This window comes from Suncus etruscus, chromosome 3, assembly GCF_024139225.1.
Source record: "Suncus etruscus isolate mSunEtr1 chromosome 3, mSunEtr1.pri.cur, whole genome shotgun sequence".
Classification (NCBI taxonomy): domain Eukaryota; kingdom Metazoa; phylum Chordata; class Mammalia; order Eulipotyphla; family Soricidae; genus Suncus; species Suncus etruscus.
Genome location: NC_064850.1, coordinates 25,369,538 through 25,389,616, shown reverse-complemented (window position 1 = coordinate 25,389,616; position 20,079 = coordinate 25,369,538). Strand labels below are relative to the sequence as shown.

The 20,079-nt window shown below is 37.1% G+C and overlaps 1 protein-coding gene across 1 annotated transcript in view; it reads right to left on the bottom strand.

The window, feature by feature from the left end:
* The window catches only part of TSHR (thyroid stimulating hormone receptor), a 165,586-nt gene that overhangs the window by 35,230 nt on the left and 110,277 nt on the right, over positions 1-20,079 (bottom strand). The window contains exons 8-9 of the mRNA XM_049770370.1: positions 8,652-8,729; positions 8,216-8,218 (exon numbers count right to left, since the gene is read on the bottom strand). Of these exons, the coding sequence (XP_049626327.1) occupies positions 8,216-8,218; positions 8,652-8,729 (81 nt within the window). The remainder of the gene's footprint in view (positions 1-8,215; positions 8,219-8,651; positions 8,730-20,079) is intronic.

Below are 20,079 nucleotides of genomic sequence, written 5' to 3'. Positions count from 1 at the left end.
CCTGGCTGTCTGCTCAGAAATAGCTCCTGGCAGGCACAGGGGACCATATGGGACACCGGGATTTGAATCAACCACCTTAGGTCCTGGATCGGCTGCTTGCAAGGCAAACACCGCTGTGCTATCTCTCCGGGCCCAGTATTAACTTTATTTTTATGTAAATATTTTTTAAGAAACACATTGTTTTCATAGTGGTGGTACTAATTCTCATCAACCATGTACAAGGTTTTGTTTTGTAGTGAAATAGACAGTATTGAACAATGCAAAACTCTTGGCCTCATATTAAACAGTAAAGAATAAAAAGAGATTGAAGTGTGTAAATGATGAAGTGGAATAAAAGTAATTTAAGGACATTAGTGGAGAGTCCTAGACATTTTGGTTTTAATGGGGTACAGTAACTCATACATACACATCATAGATGGTAACTCTACTTTAATAATGTTATCTAAACTATAAAAATAATTTTAAAATATTGGGGAGAGTGTGGGTTGGTCCATATTCAGAGATGCTTAGGGAATACTCCTAGCTCTGTGCTCAGGGATAGCTCTTAGAGGGGTACAGGGGAACATATCTGGTACCAGGAATCAAATCCAGGTTGGTTGCATGGAAGGCAGGTATCACATTTACTGAGGCTCTAGCCTCAAGAAATAAATTTTTTAAAAATAACTTTTTAAAAATTAATATTTTTATTTAAACACCTTGATTACAAACATGATTGTGGTTGGGTTTTAGTCTTGTAAAGAACACACCCCCATCACCAATGCCCCAAATATCCCTTCTACCCCCCCACCTGTACTCTAGACAGCTTTTCCCTCATTCATTCACATTGTTATGATAGTTCTCAATGTAGTTATTTCTTTAACTGCACTCATCACTCTTTGTGGGGAGCTTCATGTAGTTAGCTGGAACTTCCAGCCCTCCTTTCTCTTGTCTCTGAAAATTATTGCAAGAATTTTTTTTTAATCTATAGATGAAGGAGACTTTCTGCGTCTATTTCTCTCCTTCTGACTTATTTCACTCAGCATAATAGGTTCCATGTACAGGAAAATTTCATGACTTTATCTCTCCTGATGACTGCATAATATTCTATTGTGTATATGTACCACGCTTCTTTAGCCATTCATCTGTTGAAGGGCATCTCGGTTGTTTCCAGAGTCTGGCTATTGTAAATAGCGCTGCAATGAATATAGGTGTGAGGAAGGGATTATTGTATTGTATTTTTGTGTTCCTAGGATATATCCCTAGGAGTGGTATAGCTGGATCGTATGGGAGCTCAATTTCCAGCTTTTGGAGGATATCACTTTCCATAAAGGTTGGACTAGACTGCATTCCCACCAGCAGTGGATGAGTTCCTTTCTCTCCACATCCCCGTTAGCACTGCTTGTTCTCATTCTTTGTGATGTGCGCCAATCTCTGTAGCGTAAGATGGTACTTCATAGTTGTTTTGATTTGGATCTCCCTGATGATTAGTGATGTGGAGCATTTTTTCATGTGCCTTTTGGCCATTTGTTTTCTTTTTATGTCAAATTGTTCATTTCTTCTCTCTATTTTTTGATGGGATGATATGATTTTTTTCTTGTAAAGTTCTGTCGGTGCCTTGTATATTTTGGAAATTAGCCACTTATCTGATAGGTATTGGGTAAATAGTTTCTCCCACTCAGTGGGTGGCTCTTGTATCCTGGGCACTGTTTCCTTTGAGGTGCAGAAAATTCTCAGTTTAATATAGTCCAATCTGTTTATCTCTGCTTCCACTTGTTTGGAGAGTGCAGTTTTCGCCTTCAAGATGCCTTTAGTCTCAATGTCATGAAGTTTTCTATATACCTTATGGTATCAGGTCTGATATCAAGGTCTTTAATCCTTCATACATGATGTTAGCTGGGTGTCTAAGTTCGCTTTTTTTTTTCAAGTGGCTAACCAGTTTTGCCAATACCACTTGTTGAAGAGGCTTTCCCTGCTTTATTTAGGAGTTCTTGCTCCTTTATCAAAAATTAAGTGATTGTATGTCTAGGGAACTTTTTCTGAATACTGGAGCCTATTCCACTGATCTGAAGGTCTGTCTTTATTCCAATAACATGCTGTTTTGATAACTATTGCTTTGTAATACAGTTTAAACTTGGGGAAAGTAATGCCTCCCATATTCCTTTTCCCAAGGAATGCTTTAGCTATTTGAGGGTGTTTATTGTTTCAAATGAATTTCAAAAGTGTTTGATTTACTTCTTTGAAGAATGCCATGGGTATCTTTAGAGGAATTGCATTAAATCTGTATAATGCTTGGGGGAGTATTGCCATTTTAATGATGTTAATCCTGCCAATCCATGAGCAGGGTATGTGTTTCCATTTCCATGTGTCCTCTCTTATTTCTTGGAGCAGGGTTTTATAGTTTTCTTTGTATAGGTCCTTCACATCTTTGGTCAAGTTGACTCCTAGATATTTGAGCTTGTGTGGCACTGTTGTGAATGGGGTTGTTTTCTTTTTCTTTTTCTTTTTTTTTTTTTTGTGGTTTTTGGGTCCCACCCGGCAGTGCTCAGGGGTTACTCCTGGCTCCATGCTCAGAAATTGCTCCTGGCAGGCACGGGGGACCATATGTGACGCCGGGATTCAAACCGATGACCTTCTGCATGAAAGGCAAATGCCTTACCTCCATGCTATCTCTCCGGCCCCGAATGGGTTTGTTTTCTTAATGTCCATTTCTTCCCTATCATTATTGGTGTGCAAAAAGGCCATTGATTTTTGTGTGTTAATTGTGTAGCCTGCCACATTGATATATGAATCTATTGTTTCTAGAAGCTTTCTGGTAGTCTTTAGGGTTTTCTAAGTAGAATATCAAGTCATCTGCAAACAGTGAGAGCTTGACTTCTTCCTTTCCTATCTGGATTCCCTTGATATCTTTTTCTTTCCTAATCACCATAGAAACTACTTTCAGTACTATGTTGAATAGGAGTGGTGAGAGTGGAAAGCCTTTTCTTGTACCGGAATTTAGAGGGAAGGCTTTCAATTTTTCTGCATTGAGGATAATATTTGCCATTGGCTTGTAGTAGATGACCTTGACTATGTTGAGAAATATTCCTTTCATACCTATTTTGCTGAGTTTTTTTTTTTTATCAAGGATGGGTGTTGTACCTTATCAAATGCTTTCTCTGCATCTATTGATATGATCATGTGGTTTTTATTTTTCTTGTTGTTGATATTGTGTATTATGTTGATAGATTTACGGATGTTAAACCATCTTTGCATTCCTGAGGTGAAACTTTCTTGATCATAGTGAATGATCTTCTTGATGAGGCATTGGATCCTATTTGCCAAAATTTTGTTGAGGATCTTTGCATCTGTGTTCTTAGGGGATATTGGTCTGTAATTTTCTTTTTTTTGGGCAGCATCTCTGACTGGATATTGATCTGTAATTTTCTTTTCTTTCTTTTTTTTTTTTTTTTTGGCAGCATCTCTGACTGATTTTGGTATCCAGGTGAAGTTGGCTTCATAAAAGCTGTTTGGAAGTGTTCCCATTTTTTCAATTTCATAAAATAGCCTGGCTAGGATTGGTAATTTTTCCTCTTGAAAGGTTTGAAAAATTTATTAGTGAATCCATCTGGGCCTGAGCTTTTATTTTTGGGCATACATTTGATTACCGTTTTATTTTATTTTATTTTTTTGGTTTTTGGGTCACACCCGACAGCGCTCAGGGGTTACTGCTGGCACTATGCTATGAAATCGTTCCTGGCAGGCTCAGGGGACCATATGGGATGCCAGGATTCGAACCACTGACCTTCTGCATGCAAGACAAATGCCTTACCTCCGTGCTATCTCTCCGACCCCTTGATTACCATTTTAATTTTCTAAATAGTGATGGGGGTGTTTAGATATGCTACATCCTCCTATTCAACCATGGAAGGTTATATGAGTCCAAGAATTTATCCATTTCTTCCAGGTTCTCATGTTTAGTTGTATAGAGTTTCTCAAAGTAGTCTCTGATTACTCTTTGAATCTCTGCAATATCTGTAGAGATCTCCCCCTTTTTATTTCTAATATGGGTTATCAAGTTTCTCTCTCGTTGTGTGTTTTGCCAATGGTCTATCAATCTTGTTTATTTTTTCAAAAAACCAACTATACTTTTTATTGATCTTTCAAATTAGTAGTTTTTGGGTTTCCACCTCATTAGATTTCTGCTCTAAGCTTTTTTCCCTTCTGTCTCCCTATTTTTGCTTTTTTATGTTGATCGTTTTCTAATTTTATAAGCTGCATCATTAAGCTGTTCAGGTATGCCCCTTCTTCTTTCTTGATGTGTGCTTGCAAAGCTATACATTTTCTTTTTAGTACCGCTTTTGCTGTGTCCCATAGATTCTGATAGTTTGTGTCTTCATTGTCATTTGTTTCCAGGCAAGTTTTGATTTCCTCTTTGATTTCACCTTGGACCCACTGGTTGTTCAGTAGCAAGCTGTTTAATTTCCAAGTGTTAACATTTTTCTTCTGTGTCTCTTTATAGGTCACATCTAATTTCAGAGTCTTTTGGTCAGCGAAGGTAGCCTGCAAAATTTCTATTCTCTTGATATTATGGAGGTATGTTTTATGTGCCAGCATGTGGTCTATCCTGGAGAATGACCCATGAACATTGGAGAAGAATGTATATCCAGGTTTCTGGGGATGGAGTGTCATACAAGTTATAAGTTTATTTTTTAATAATTTTAACAATTGCTATTTTAAAAGGTTTAGCACCGCCGGAGAGATAGCACAGCAGTGTTTGCCTTGCAAGGACCTAAGGTGGTTGGTTCGAATCCCGGCATCCCATATGGTCCCCTGTGCCTGCCAGGGGCTTTTCTGAGCAGACAGCCAGGAGTAACCCCTGAGCACCGCTGGGTGTGGCCCAAAAACAAAAACAAAAACAAAAAGGGGGCCGGAGAGGTGGCCTTGCAAGCACTAGCCAAGAAAGGATTGCAGTTCAATTCCCCAGTGTCTCATATGGTTCCTCCAAGCCAGGGGCAATTTCTGAGGGCTTAGCCAGGAGTAACCCCTGAGCATCAAACGGGTGTGGCCCCCCAAAACAAAAACAAACAAAAAAAAAGGTTTAACACCTTTTAAATAAACTATTTTAAGTTCAATTTGCAGTTACGTGATGATTCCTTAATTATGAACTTTTCATGTACCTTTACTAAATTTGTATATTTTCTTTGGAAGAATGTCTATTCAAGTTGTTTTCTGGTTTTAACCAGACTAATGTTAATATTTTGCTATTGCACTGTATGAGCTCCTTTTTAATTTATATATCAGCAATTATTTCTCTATTTGGTAGAAATATTATTACTAGCCTTCCTTATTGCTAATTTATCTTGCTGTTCATAAATTATATGTTTAGTTTAGTTTCACCTATTAATTTTTGTCTTTGTCACTTATTCTTTTGTTATCATATTAGAAAAAAATAATTGCTATGACCAGTGTCAGGAATATCTTCCCTTCTTTATTATAGGAGTCAGAGTTATTTTATATTCTTCTGTAAGGAACTATTTTATGGATAAAAACATTGTGTCTCTGAGGGTTTTTGCTATAATTTTAATAAACTTGTCTACTGATTCTTGCAGTGTCTCTATTCTTTTAAAGTTCTTCCTCTCTAGTTTATGCTTATCATGTCAATAGCTCTTCTGAGAGGTATTGGGATCCTCAGATCTTTGTTCATGTCTCTGAGAGAAAAGCTCTATTGGGGTGTTATGACCTACGCATTGTGTGGTTTGGGCTTAGACTGTTGGATTTCAAATCCTTTCAACATCAATTGTTTGTAAGTAAATAGTGTTTGTGCATGCACCAGTAATATATAAAAATGTGTGAACTTTATAGAATTTCTAGATCATTACATGAACATGCCAAACACGTTAAGTGGACAAGACAATAATATTTTCAAAAATGTGTCATAAAAGTGATGAAAAAGTTGTTAAATACACTTTTGCTAATTTTGTGATACTTTTTTTGGTGACCTGCTTCTGGTTCAGTTTATATTGATTTTGTTCCATTGCTTTCTTAATAAAAATGCCACTTTACAAACATAAATGCCTAGGTTTGCAAGGCAACCAACACAGTGTTTATTAAACTAAGATTCTTATATATCAATCTATGTCTGTAATTAGATACATGTTTTTTTCTGAAATCCATATTCTCAAGGAATTAACAAGTTTTTACACGTTAATCTGAACCATTCATTTACATATTTTATAAATATAGGTAAAATTTATTGTGATTTAATAATTTAAAAGATTTAATAACAAGGTATTATTATACTTCTGATGTGAACAAAAAAAAATTTTTTTTTTGGTTTTTGGCTACACCCAGCGGCACTCAGGGGTTACTACTGGCTCTGCGCTCAGAAATCGCTCTCTCGGGAACCATATGGAATGCTGGGGATGGAACCCACATCTATCCTGGGTCAGCCGCATGCAAGGCAAATACCCTTCCATTGTACTACCACTCTAGTCCCAATGAAAAGAGATTTTTATGTGATGTAGTGATGATGGAACCTCTCTCCCTCTCTTCCTTCCTTCCTTCCTTCCTTCCTTCCTTCCTTCCTTCCTTCCTTCCTTCCTTCCTTCCTTCCTTCCTTCCTTCCTTCCTTCCTTCCTTCCTTCCTTCCTTCCTTCCTTCCTTCCTCCTTCCTTCCTTCCTTACTTCCCTCCCTCTCTCCCTTCCTCCCTCCCTCTTTCCTTCCTTCCTTCCTTCCCTCCCTCCCTCCTTCCTTCCTTACTTCCCTCCTTCCTTCCCTCCCTCCTTCCCTCCTTCCTTCTCTCCTTCCTTCCTTCTCTCCTTCCTTCCTTCCTTCCTTCCTTCCTTCCTCCTTCCTTCCTTCCTTCCTTCTTCTTTCTTTCTTTCTTTCTTTCTTCTTTCTTTCTTTCTTTCTTTCTTTCTCTCTCTTTCTTTCTTTCTTTCTTTCTTTCTTTCTTTCTTTCTTTCTTTCTTTCTTTCTTCTCTTTCTCTCTCTCTCTCTCTCTCTCTCTCTTTCTTTCTTTCTTTCTTTCTTTCTTTCTTTCTTTCTTTCTTTCTTTCTTTCTTCTTTCTCTCTCTCTTTCTCTCTCTCTTTCTTTCTTTCTTTCTCTCTCTTTCTTTCTTTCTTTCTTTCTTTCTTTCTTTCTTTCTTTCTTTCTTTCTTTCTTTCTTTCTTTCTTTCTTTCTTTCTTTCTTTCTTTCTTTCTTTCTTTCTTTCTTTCTTTCTCTCTCTCTCTCTCTCTCTCTTTCTTTCTTTCTTTCTTTCTTTCTTTCTTTCTTTCTTTCTTTCTTTCTTTCTTTCTTTCTTTCTTTCTTTCTTTCTTTCTTTCTTTCTTTCTTTCTTTCTTTCTTTCTTTCTTTCTTTCTTTCTTTCTTTCTTTCCTTCCTTCCTTCCTTCATTCCTTCATTCCTTACCTTTCCATCCTTCCTTACTTCGTTGCTTCCGTGCTACCTTCATTCCTTCCTTCCGTCCTTCCTTCCTTCCTTCCTTCCTTCCTTCCTTCCTTCCTTCCTTCCTTCCTTCCTTCCTTCCTTTCCTTCCTTTCCTTCCTTTCTTTCTTTCCTTTCTTTCTTTCTTTCTTTCTTTCTTTCTTTCTTTCTTTCTTTCTTTCTTTCTTTCTTTCTTTCTTTCTTTCTTTCTTTCTTTCTTTCTTTCTTTCTTTCTTTCTTTCTTTCTTTCTTTCTTTCTTTCTTTCTTTCTTTCTTTATTCCTTTTTCTTTCACACCCAGCATTGTTCAAAGCTAACTTCTAGTTTTGTGTTCAATGATTACTTTTGGCATGCTCCAGGGACTATGTGGGGTGCTGGGGATTGAACCTAAGTCTACTGAGTACAAGGTGAGTGCCCTACCCACTGTCCTATCAGTCTGAACTGCAAACATGTAATTTTTTTTTTAGAGAAACACCTCTTTTATTGGAGAAATATTGTCTTTATTATGAAGGAGCAATAAAAAAAAAACACCTTAAAATTTACCTCCGGACTTGAAAAGTAAGAAAACGTGAATACACTTTTTACTTGACATTTTGTAAAATGTATAAACAAAATACCTAAAGTGCTTTGCCATGAACAGCCACCTTCAATTTGTGCAGTGAATTTTCAAGATAATTCTACCTTTGTGTGGGTCATGTCTAACAGTGCTCAAGGCTTATTTCCAACTCTGCACTAGAGGATCATTTCTGGAAGGCTCAGAAGATCATGTTGTGGTGCTGGGAATCAAACCTGGGAGGCAATAGCCCTACCCACTTTACTATTTCTCTGACTCCCTTCCATGATGTTTAACAAAATGCTCACTTTCATCCATCTTTCCCAATTAACAGTTTTTCCCACAATGAATGCAATGATCAATTATATTGTTCCTTCTTTGGGTCATTGTGCGATATACACATATATTCTCTGTAAAGACTAGAGTGTCTTTCTCTTACTTGTAGACTTCATATCTCAGAATATTACATGGAAATAATTGCTTAAAAGTTTCCAATTTCTTTATAAATGTCTACATCCAGATGGCTCTCTGTGTTCTAAAACTTTCTTCTAGTAAATAACTTGCATAGCTGAAGTACTAGCCTGAAAAAGATTAAAGAATAGCATAAAAATACCAGAAGGAGCCTTTATTCTTACAACACTCCATGCCCACTTTTGAAGGCTCCACTCCATTTCAAAAAATAAAAATAAAAGATGTTCTATTGTTTGTCTTACAGCAATGTTGGTCCATTGTAGACACCTCCAAATGCATCTTTATGAATATCTGTCAGGTATTTATTCTTGTTCAGGTAACTATAGGGATAAGGGAAAAGAAAGAGAAAGAAGAGTTGAGAGTTAGATATAGGAAGAGAAAAGAGTTAGATAAGATTAAGCAACTAAGTACAAGTACCAAATAAAATGTGACAATCTAACTATTTGATTATTATTATTATTTACTTTTTTTTTTTTTTTTGGTTTTTGGGCTACACCTGGTGATGCTCAGTGGTTACCCCTGACTATGTGCTCAGAAATCATGTTATCTACCAAAAATTTAATTGGGTGGCTTGTATTTTTTTCTAGTTTGTGGGGCAAACTGTGTACATAACATCACAGAGTATAATATTTATAATAGGGGTCTGATGAACACAGTTTCAAACTATCACCTATGAGGGTAGAAAACTTGTTGAAGTCACAAAGTTATTTTGACACATAAAATTATCTCGAATGGATCAAAGTTTTTAAGGATTTTGTTAAGATTTTCTTCCTATTTTCCCCCTATAGAACATAATTAGCTAAAAAGAGCAGCACTAGCCCATTATTATTGTTTGTTAGAAATTTCTCAACTTACATATGTTTCGAACATATTAAGCACATCAATTGAGGTGTACATGAGTGACCATTTATAGAAACTAAATGAATACAATTAGAACATTTAGGAGATTTCTTCAGATTAGGGTAATGGACCTATTATTCTATTATTCTGTTTCTATATTTGCTATGGAAAATTTTTCTTTTAATAGTGTGAGGATCATTACGGTGCTAAGGGGGGTTGGGGCCCTTCCCAGCAGTGCTTGGGTCAGGAGGAATCTTGATGGAAAGATTTTATTTTAGTTTTATGTACACACTGCAATATTCAGGCTTACTTCTGGCTACATGTATCACACTCAAGAGATCATATATGATGCAAGGATGAAACAAGGTCAGCCACCTGTAAATGCTTTATCTACTATTTTAACATCTGTCCAAACCCATAATAGAAATTCTTCGGTGGTGCTTAAGACTTGCTCTTAGTTTTGAACTGCTCTGAACTCAGGAATCTCTCCTTCTGGATTTCAGGGGAGCATATTTACGAATGGGTGATCGAACCTGGGTCACCTGTGTATGCATGTACCTGATGTACTATATTGCTCCAGCTCCTCCCTGATGGAAGTTCTTAAGAATGATGGTTAATAATCATAGAGAGATATGAGGACCTAGTCCTAAGCCTCCAGAGAGAAATGTTCCATTTTTAATCGATTGTTTTTCCCTTTTTCTATATCAAAATTAAGGCAAGCAAGGGTGATTTCCGAGGTACTGATCTGAGTAGGGAGACAGTCTCTGCTGACTTCTTTGTGGTTGTTTAGAAGGTAAAGGATATGGCACTGTCTGTATGTGGTTCTTGCCTCTCCTGGGGCAGCAATTCTTTCTCCTTCCAGTCCTCTGAGGAGAAGAAAGTCTTAGAGTCAGAGATAGAACATCCAAGGGACTGCTAGTGTCAAGGAGTTTTTACCAGCTACCTATGAACACTTCTTTCTTTTGGAGCAGAATGAAAGATGAACCAAATACAAGTAAGAACTTGATATCACTAAATGATGTCACATACATTGGTATGGATTCTGCTCTTTCCAATTTCCTCTCAAATTAAGGCTGAGAACTCCTTATCCTAAAATAGACAATATCAATTTTCTTCATCATATCTTTCCACCACCCCCTAACCTCCAATTCAAGATTGTGATCTTGTTTATTTACTTGTTTGCCTGCTTATCCTCTGAGTCCCTATTTAAAATATGAATCGTTTTACTCACTGATCTAGCACTGGTATCAAGAGCAATGCCTCCATAACTATATGTTGTGTAAATTCTGCAAATCAGTGCCTAAACAAAAATCAACACAGCATTCCTCCACGAAAATGAAGGCAATGCTAAACTCTTAGCACATCCAACAGCTTTAAGGAGAAATGACACAGAATAAAACAGAGGAGTCTCAGAACATGGTATGGTGACATTTGGCTTGTCTTTCTCGAGGACAATGACATGGAAGATGATGTTATTTGAGGGAGTCAGGTACTTTTCACAATAATACTTCAAGTAGTGATTTGATACCAAGCTTCCAGGGCATTGTTAAAGCTGCAATTGAGAGGCTAATTAATCTTCATTTTTTGAAGACCCAGCTGATATGTGAAAGCAGCCCATTTGTGCTTTTTGGAAGAATGGCAATCACCTGAGCCTTCTAATCACAAATTTAGTGGATGGTTGTTTTTCCTATAGTCCACTAAGTTCACAGAGTTTCTTTGATCAGTAATATCCTTAAAGTAGGCAAGCATGACCTTAGAGAAAATAATTGGAAAGAAGATCTTGAATTGCATGATTTTGGGAAAATTTGACTTGCATTATATAATGACTTATGTGTCTCATATTCTTTGAACCACACAGCTTGCAGATGACAGTCTGTTTTCAGACTGTTGAAAATCAAGAAAGGATTGTGAGCTCATTTAATTTTTCCTACCTCCAAAAGCTGCAAATGTAAACAACTTGTTCTCATCAGTAGACGCTATTGTAGAACCAAATAACTGCCTGTCCAATTCTTCCATGTTTTCATTTGACATTCAATATGTCCCCCAGGATAAGAATATTAGTTATAAATGCCATGTACCAGAAACATTGCAGAAGATTTCAAACTGGGAAAGCCAGCCAGAGTCACGAAGGGGAGGTAGAGCATAGAGTGAGAGTGTAGCCAGCTTTTTTGGAGATGAACTGATAAAACTGGAAAGGGACTGTTTTTTGAAACCACTGTGATTTGTTTGGGTCTTTTATCTCTTAGAGATAATTACAGTTTCTTCAAAATAAAACCATCATTTTGTCATCAGCAGTTTGAGGGACTGCCTGATTTAACTTCTACCCTTAGGCTCAGATACTCAACCTACCTATTATTTGAAGTTATTGAATGCAGGTATGTGTGTGTGGGAGGTGAGACAAATATATACCCAGAAAGCTTAATATCTAGGAAGAAAGTCTTTTTTAATCACTTTTGATTATTCCACAATATTGACTATGAATGTTAGTCTAATTAAACTGATTCCTTGATCCTAACTTATTCTGTCCTCTAAATTTTGTGGCTCGTATAGTTATTTAAATAAAGCACTAACAAATCTTTGTAGACTATGTGTAACTTATTCCAGACAATGATTATTTATGGATTGGTTCTGTGTGTAGATGCATTGCATGCATGCGTGTGATAATCTAAACTCTTCCTTTAAAGAATAAGATTAAAATAAATAAGCTTAAAAGAGTAAAAGGTCTTATATTGGGTATCAGGATTTTGAAATACTGAGAATAGTTTTAAGGAAAAAGGACTTGTATATATTTTTTCAAGTACCATAGATACTAATATATCAGCAGTCAATGTCTTTTTACTGGAGGAATAATCTTTGAGAAATTATTGGAATACTGAAGTTCTTCTTAGAAAAGGTATGTGAGATTTTTTTTATGTGGAAGTGCTAGAAATTGCCCCAATTTTATTGTTAAGGAAAAAAACTATGTGATCAGAAAAAATGAAGACAACCAAGAATGAGCCAGAAGGAATATATTCAATTGTCTGATAATATAGATACAAAAGCATAACTTGCTTTCTTTTCCATTAGATTTACTCTTGGTACAAAAAAGACATACAATAAAACTGAATGATGAGAGTTTTGGTATAGTTCAGTTATAGAGTATCTGTGATGCTATGAGTTCATCACTCATAGCAAGTGTGAGGCTGTGAGTTCAGTCCCTGGCACTGCCCACATGCTGAGTGAGGACTGCCCCCCTACCCTTGCCACTTGCCACTGGCTCCACAGCAGAGTGGTTAGTCTTGGTGCACAACACTCATGTGTTTTCAAATTCCACCAGAGTATGTAACCCACCACTAGCAAGCACTACAACTAAATATGTGAGCATTGCAACCAAGAGTACAGTCCCTGACCATGGCTTTTAAGAAACAGTAGGAGAAAATAAAATAATTTAAAAAAATTTCCAAAAACTTGTTGGGTAAATTCATATCTCCTACATAAAGCATCTTTTGTGTCAGTGTTTTTCAACCTTCTTCTGACCAGGATCCACCTCTGATCTTTTTACCTTCCTGTACTTCCCTTCACTCTGACCTTTGTCCTAACTGATGATCTCCTAGTCTCATGCTTTGATTTCCCATTTGTAGCTTCTTTAGGGTGGTCATATGGCTCTGTTTAAAAATAGCTGATCAAATCTTGATCTACTACTTTCTTTACCTTACACGTACTATATTTACCAATCTTTCTGTACTCAGCTTATCTCTTACACTCCCCATCTCTTTTCATTAATATATACCTAAGCTAACTTCTATATATGTATATGTGGGCAAGGGCACAAAGAGATAGGAATCCTCCTTGAGAACTAAACCTAAAATATAAACAACCCATCCCTATAGCCTATATAGCCCCTCCCATATACTAACCCCTCCCCCTTCAGAGAGCCAACTATCCCCTCACCCCTCAATCCCACCCCCTAATTTCCCACCTTATTTAAATTCTTTACTCTCAGTTCTTAATCCATTAGGCATCAAGACAGACCTCCTACCCCAATGAACCAGTACCCAGCACCCAAGTGAAGAGACACCCACCCAACCCACTCCTCGCTCCTGGCAAGAAAATACAACCAACACCCTTATTGACTCATGCTATATGGCCCTCCTTATCACCTCTCCCTAATGTGGACTGTAGCTTGATACCGGACTTAAGTCCAAAAGGATTCCCACTGCAAGAACTCTACCCAAGACCTCCCTGCAGCAAATCTTTGCTAAACCTCAAGAAGCCCAGGGTGTGTGATGAAAAGATGCCCAGGAGCCCACACCCCACAAGAAAATCTCAAAAGACAATGGAGAAGCCTATACTTTCATCATAAGTATAAGACCTATATAACACTACCTCTTAATCTGTTTTTCCCCAAATGTAAGGCAATCATCTCCATCACTTTGTCCCTTTAATTACTTTTTAACTTAATTTTTCTTAAAAAAATATTTTTCTTTATATATATATGTAAGCATATATATTTTTATTTTTTGTCCTATTTCTGTTTTCTTCTCTTTCCACCCCCAAATGCACCAGCAATATAATGTAGCACCACTTCTTCCTGCAAAGGCATACTAAAAAAAGCGGGAAATCTCTTGTACATAAACAAGCTCTTATCTACTAGGGATAGGAAATCTTTTTTACAATACAGGGGCATCTCCCACCTTGATCACATGTCATGGGGACCCAACTTAGACCCCAGAAAATTAGATACCGACTGTCCAGACTTGATGCCTGGATCTCCACAACAGCTCCAGGAATCAAATCCTTACTACTCTGACACCAAAATGTGCCAGTTAAAATGATATCCTGACAACGAGGAAATGGGAACAACTTGATCTAAGAGCAGGTTGTCCTACCTCACTAGCCAACGATAAGACAAAATCAGCAGACTTGTCACCCCTTGATCTGTGCAAAAGCCAAGATGGCTATCTACAGATGTCTGATCGTTACAACCATGACTGGACAGTACGCATCCTGGGACCAACAACAAAGCTCTAGCTGACGTTTTGGTCTACGATCTGTATAACAAACAAGATCTCTAATGCCAGAGATCTGACTGAGACAATTGCAACTGAATGGGTCTTCTGGAAACATAACGAAAGACAATATCCCTGGCTCCATCCTAGGAGCAGTGCAATGACCATGACCACCAACTACAGAAGATGGATTAAAACGACACGGAAGGAACAGAACTCCTAGAACCACAACGAAAGGCTTCATCATAAGCTTCAGTCCTTGACCTGTGCAGCTACCAAGATCTCTAGTTACAGAGGTCTGATTTTATCGCGCATGATGAAGCAGAAGTCTACCATACGACACAAAAGCACCGAGGGGAGAGTAAATGAACAGACAAGGAGTCTATAGTCAACCCCATGACACTATACTTCAACGGTGGAGAGACCCTGTATCTCCTAGGCCAAGGGAATTTCCTCTCTAATGCCCCCAATTTTTACTATGCCTATGCAGGAAAAAAACAAACGGGGGGGGGGCACAAAATAGTATTTTTTTATCTATTTATTTATTTTTAATTTTTAATTTTATCTTTCTTGACTTCTTTGTTTTGGTGTTGATATTGAAGTTGATGTCCCCAATCTTATTTTATGTTACTTTCTCTTTCTCTTTCTTTTTGTGCTCTGGCATGGTTTTATTTCAGGACCGAGACTATTAAGTGGTGCTTGCCTTTAGTGCTGTAGTGCTCACTGGATATTTTATTTGATATTTCTTTTTGTATTGTTGTGGTATTTCAATTTCTTTTTTCCTGTCCTCTCTCAAACTGAGGTTGAGAGCCTCTAGAAGGACTACACCCATTTTTGGCTTATTTTATTTTTACCCCACTTTATTGCTTTTTATTTCTTCAAACAAAACCACATAACTTGAACTATCTAGTTCCGCCTCTCAAATAGAGGGGGAAATAAGGGAGGGTACCAGGACCAACCAGATATATGATCACTAAGTAGTAAGCAAGCCACAGAGGGGACCACTTATTCTAGCAGCCCGGGGTGGGAGAGGGGGATAGGGGATGCAGAATGGGAACGGGGGTGGAGGGAGGGCAAATTTGGTGATGGGTACTTCCCTGATTCAATGTTAATATGTACCTAAAATACTACTGTGAAAAATATGTAAGCCAATATGATCAAAATAAAAATTATATATAAAAAAGAATAGTAAAAATGGAATAAAATGAGTAAAATCATCTAAAAAATAAAAATAACTGATCAATATTATTTTAGATAAGGAAGTCATCTATTGTTTAGAGAAAAGTATGCTACTATGAAAAAGAAATCTCTGGTAGGTTTTAGAATACATTTCAGCTCCAAAATAGAATTTCAGCCCAAATCTCCTAATCTCTTTAGCAAAAACAACATTACGCACTTGTTCTTGTTTCAAAACTCTCGTGGGAACATTTCTATGGGGAGTTGGGTTTCTGTTTGCTATTTCAAAAGTTGAAGGGAATCCCTGGCTCAATTCTCATTGCTCCATGGAAATACTTTTGGTGATAGAGATGGGAACACCGACATAGTCTCTACATAGTAACAGAAATGCTCAAGATTTCCACCAGTAGAGGTAAAACCCAGTTTTGGAGAATGGCATAAAGGTTAACTATATACCCCATGAAAAATAGCATCTTGATTCAACCTATTATCTTTATTGTCTGCTTTCCCTATGCTCCAAATTGTGGTAGTTTGATTCTAATCAGCTACTAGGTAATGCTAATTAGCACATGATTTGTGTTGAATTTTTTTCTTCATAAAGATCAGCGTTTTTATTTAATGTTTTCAGCATATCAAAATAATTTTGATTTTCCCTGCTTGATTGTTCACTGGCAGTAATTAGCTGAACCAGCTATTAGAATTTGACAATGGGAACTACTATAATGAGAATTAGACATTTGGAGATAAGCAGCTTAGTCTCTTGTCAGGTTTGCAGAAGGAGAAGATGGAAAAGAAGTTCCAAAGAATGAGTATATGATTTAACTTGTGACCGAGAGCTGTGCCACTTCTGTTGAGCAAGGCATGTTCCCGTTATTCATTTCACAGCTGAGTGATGACAATGTGCCTGAGCTCACTGACATGAGCTTCTGGGACCCTGTGCTTTTGCACATCTGGCATCATTTCACAAATGTTTAAACTAATTATCCAATTGCTACTGAGGCATCAGTGTTTGTTCTCAGCATGGAATTGATTCAACTTGACTGCAATCATATTTTTTCAGTTAGGGGCAAAAAGGAGGGGTCAGAATGAGGTAAAATCTGCTAATTTCATTAAATTGGCAAGAGGTGGGTTGTACAATGTGTAGGGAATTGGCTTTTTATTTATTTGTTTAATATAGTGTAATTGGGATATAAAGATGTTTAGAAACTTCTGGAGAAATTTCTAACAGGCTATGATAAATCCTTGATCACTCTTAGGATAATTATCAAAGCTTGATGTTTATGTTAGTTTTTTAAAAAAAGTTTAAAACAAAAGATTGTTGTGATGTGGAATACTGTTAATGATGGCTTCCTATGTACTTAATCTCAGCACCACATTAATTACTAGTGTATGCACTTCCATCCCCTTAGGTCCTTAGTGCTTTACCCTTTCAATCCCACATCTCCATCCTATTCCTCCTTCATAAACTCTGGTCCTTTTTTCTGCTATTATGCTGTGTATGTTTAAGTACCATATATGAGAGAGATCATTCTGAATCTATCCATTTCTTTCTAACTTTAATCAGCATAATATACTCTACCTCCATTTATGTCACAACAAATTGCATGATTTCTTTTTCCTTGGAATTCCATAATAGTTATTGTGTATGTAATCCACAACTTCTAGATCCATTCATCCATAAGATCCATTTGACATTGGGGTTGTTTCAATATCATTGCTATTGTACTAAGCATTGCAGTGAACATCAGTTTACTTAAATTAGTGTTTAAATGTTTAGGGTAGAGATAACAAAAAGTGATATTGCTGGGTACAAGAGTGCTATTTTTAATTTTTGGAGAAATATTCATATTGCTTTTCATATAGGCTAAACTTGATGCCATTCTCATCAATAGTGATGAGGGTTTCTTTTTTGCCACAACCCTCCCAACATGTAATTGTTCCAGATACTGTCCTTCTTTATGGAAGGCAAATGCCTTACCTCCATACCATTTCTGGCCCTGATTTTTTTTTTTTTGGCTACATACAAATTTTAGGAGAGTTAAAAAAATGTCCATTAGTTCATCATGGAGAGTTCCAGAACCATAATTTAAGGAATGCTTTCCTTCACCTTCCCTAATGTTGAGAAGTGGCTGAAAAGGTTAGTGGTTAAGGATTTAACCACATATGACTGACCCTGGTTTGATCTCTGACAAATATGGTCCTCTGTCCACAGGAAGTACAGTTCTGGAAACTCTGGAGCACTACTAGGATGACTGGAGAATCTCTGGCAATACTGAGCCCAAGAATTACCACATCCTTAAGTTCTTGCAATGAACTGCTGGTCTGGTTAGGCAGTTATCACAGGGAGAGGCCCCGAGGCCATTGAGTATTATATAGGAGGTCCTCCCAAAAGCTGAGAAGCTGGGACAAAAATGGTTACCCCCTCCCCAACGCCAAATGCTAATCTTACCTGGATGGTGAGACCCTCCCACAGCTGGGAGGGGCTGTGGTTGGTAATTAAGAGTGGACTGGGGGAGAGGTGAGAAGCAGAAGCAGTAAGGAAGGAGATCAGAGACATAGGGTGATTGCAGAGAAGCTACTTAGCTTAGAGGCCATGTGAAAAATATGCATATGGTGGTTAGGTCCTTGTAATAAAACTGGATGTCTCCTGAAACTTCATCTGACTGCTGTGGATCATTTCCTGGCCATTATCCTGAATCCACAGAACGTCAGGCCAAAAGGGCTGCAAGCATTGGGCAGGGAGAGAAAGGCCCAAGCAATCTCCATCCACTATTAGGACTCTATATAATTAATAATTCAACCAAAAATTACTATACACATGCCACTATATTTTCTGTAGAATATGTCTCTAAACTCCTTTGATATTTATTCTGCAATTGATTTTATGAAAGAAAAAAGCCACAAGCCACAAACCAATAGCTTGCTAGACTTTTACTGAGATATACTTAGTACTACCTAAAAGACTTGCTTTGAAAACCTCTTGAAATTTTAAAGAATGTGTAGGCATGATTAATAAGAGGCCAATTGTGAGCATGTCTGAGAGGGTCTGATGCAAAATGGTCAACATATATTGACCAATTTCAATATAATTTTTTTTGTTTTTTTCAATATAATTTTTTGAATGCAATAATATGGACATTTACCCAATTGGTAACCTATGAGAAAATCCAGATTCAATGATGAACAACGTGGTTGCTTGGTGTGACTATTCTCTGAAAATTCTATTGCTTCTATTTTACATCTATAGTTGCCACATTTCCTCATAAGCACCTGCTCTTTCCAGGTACAACAGACTTCAGCTTTTGACATTTTGAACCTTTTATGAGCTAAACAATATTCTGGTTTAAAGTAGCATTAGTGGCTAGAAAAGTTGGAAATGCAAGTCTTGCTCGTGAAAAAGTCTTAAACTTGAGAATCTACTTTGGACTTTGGACTGATTTCTAGAAGAATGAACCAATTGAGTTTTGGTTTTAAGTCACACCCATATGTCCTCAGGGCTTATCCTGGTCTGTGTTCAGGGATCATATGGAGGGAAAGGGATTGAGCCATGGTTTACTATATGCAAAGCAAGTGTCCTAACAACTGTCCTATCTCTTTGTTCTCAGATTTTTCCAACTTGAAAAGCCAATTTTAAAACAAAAGTCCAGCATAAATATATGAGTTTGGAGTTAATACTCATATCTAATTTATGAGGCTTCTTTGGGATTCTTTCCTTTATAGGAATTGACATCAACTGATGTCAGGAGTCAGGATACAAGAATGTGGCATTATTCCAGTTCTTATCTAGATACCTGGGCTTGATCCAGGAGTCTCAGGTTTTCATTATTTCTCTTATTTTTCTCACTGCCTTGTCTCCTTATGCCACTGCTACTGGCAACAGCCCCCAAGGAACTCCACTTTCTGAGATTACTCATCATTTTGGTTTCCACTCAAGATTTGTTAGTTGATTTTATTTCCCTCTCCTGGAGCTATGACATAAAATGCCCCTAAAACAAATTATGTTCCGGTTGGTTAGTAGTAGAAGGATCCTACAAATTAGTCCTTCATACTTTGGAAAGCAGACTATACTAAAACTTTTTCATTTATTGGATAGTAGATTGAATACACATGTACACCATGTTAAGTCAATTCAACCACAAATTCTTAGATGTGAAGTTTGCTCTGACATAGATTTTGGGGAACACAGAGACCTGATGGAAAATGAAAAAAACTGTCAATAGATATATTTTTTTGCCAATATTTTGTTCTAAGTATTTGTTTGGGGAGAAGGCAAAAGTTAAGTATAACTTCTCAAATATTTCCAAATATAAAATTCTGAAAATGTGGAAGGAAAAAAATGAAAGTAAAAACCTTAGTTTCTGAATAGCTTTGGACTTAATTCATCTACCTAGTAGATGAACATTTACATACATTTACCACTTCTACATGATAACTGAAGGTTATCATTTTTTTCCCAATGATATAAAACCTTATGGATTTAGGTTCATGGTGATAGTTTAAATATTAAAGGATTGGAGTGAATGGTGTGAATATGAAAGGCTTGGGTTTCAGTACCACCAGGAGTGACCACTAAACTGGGTCTAACTCCTAAGCAACCCCAGGAATGGCTGCCCAACCAAAACAAACAAAACAAAAATTTAAGACTAAAAGTTCCTTAACCTTATAA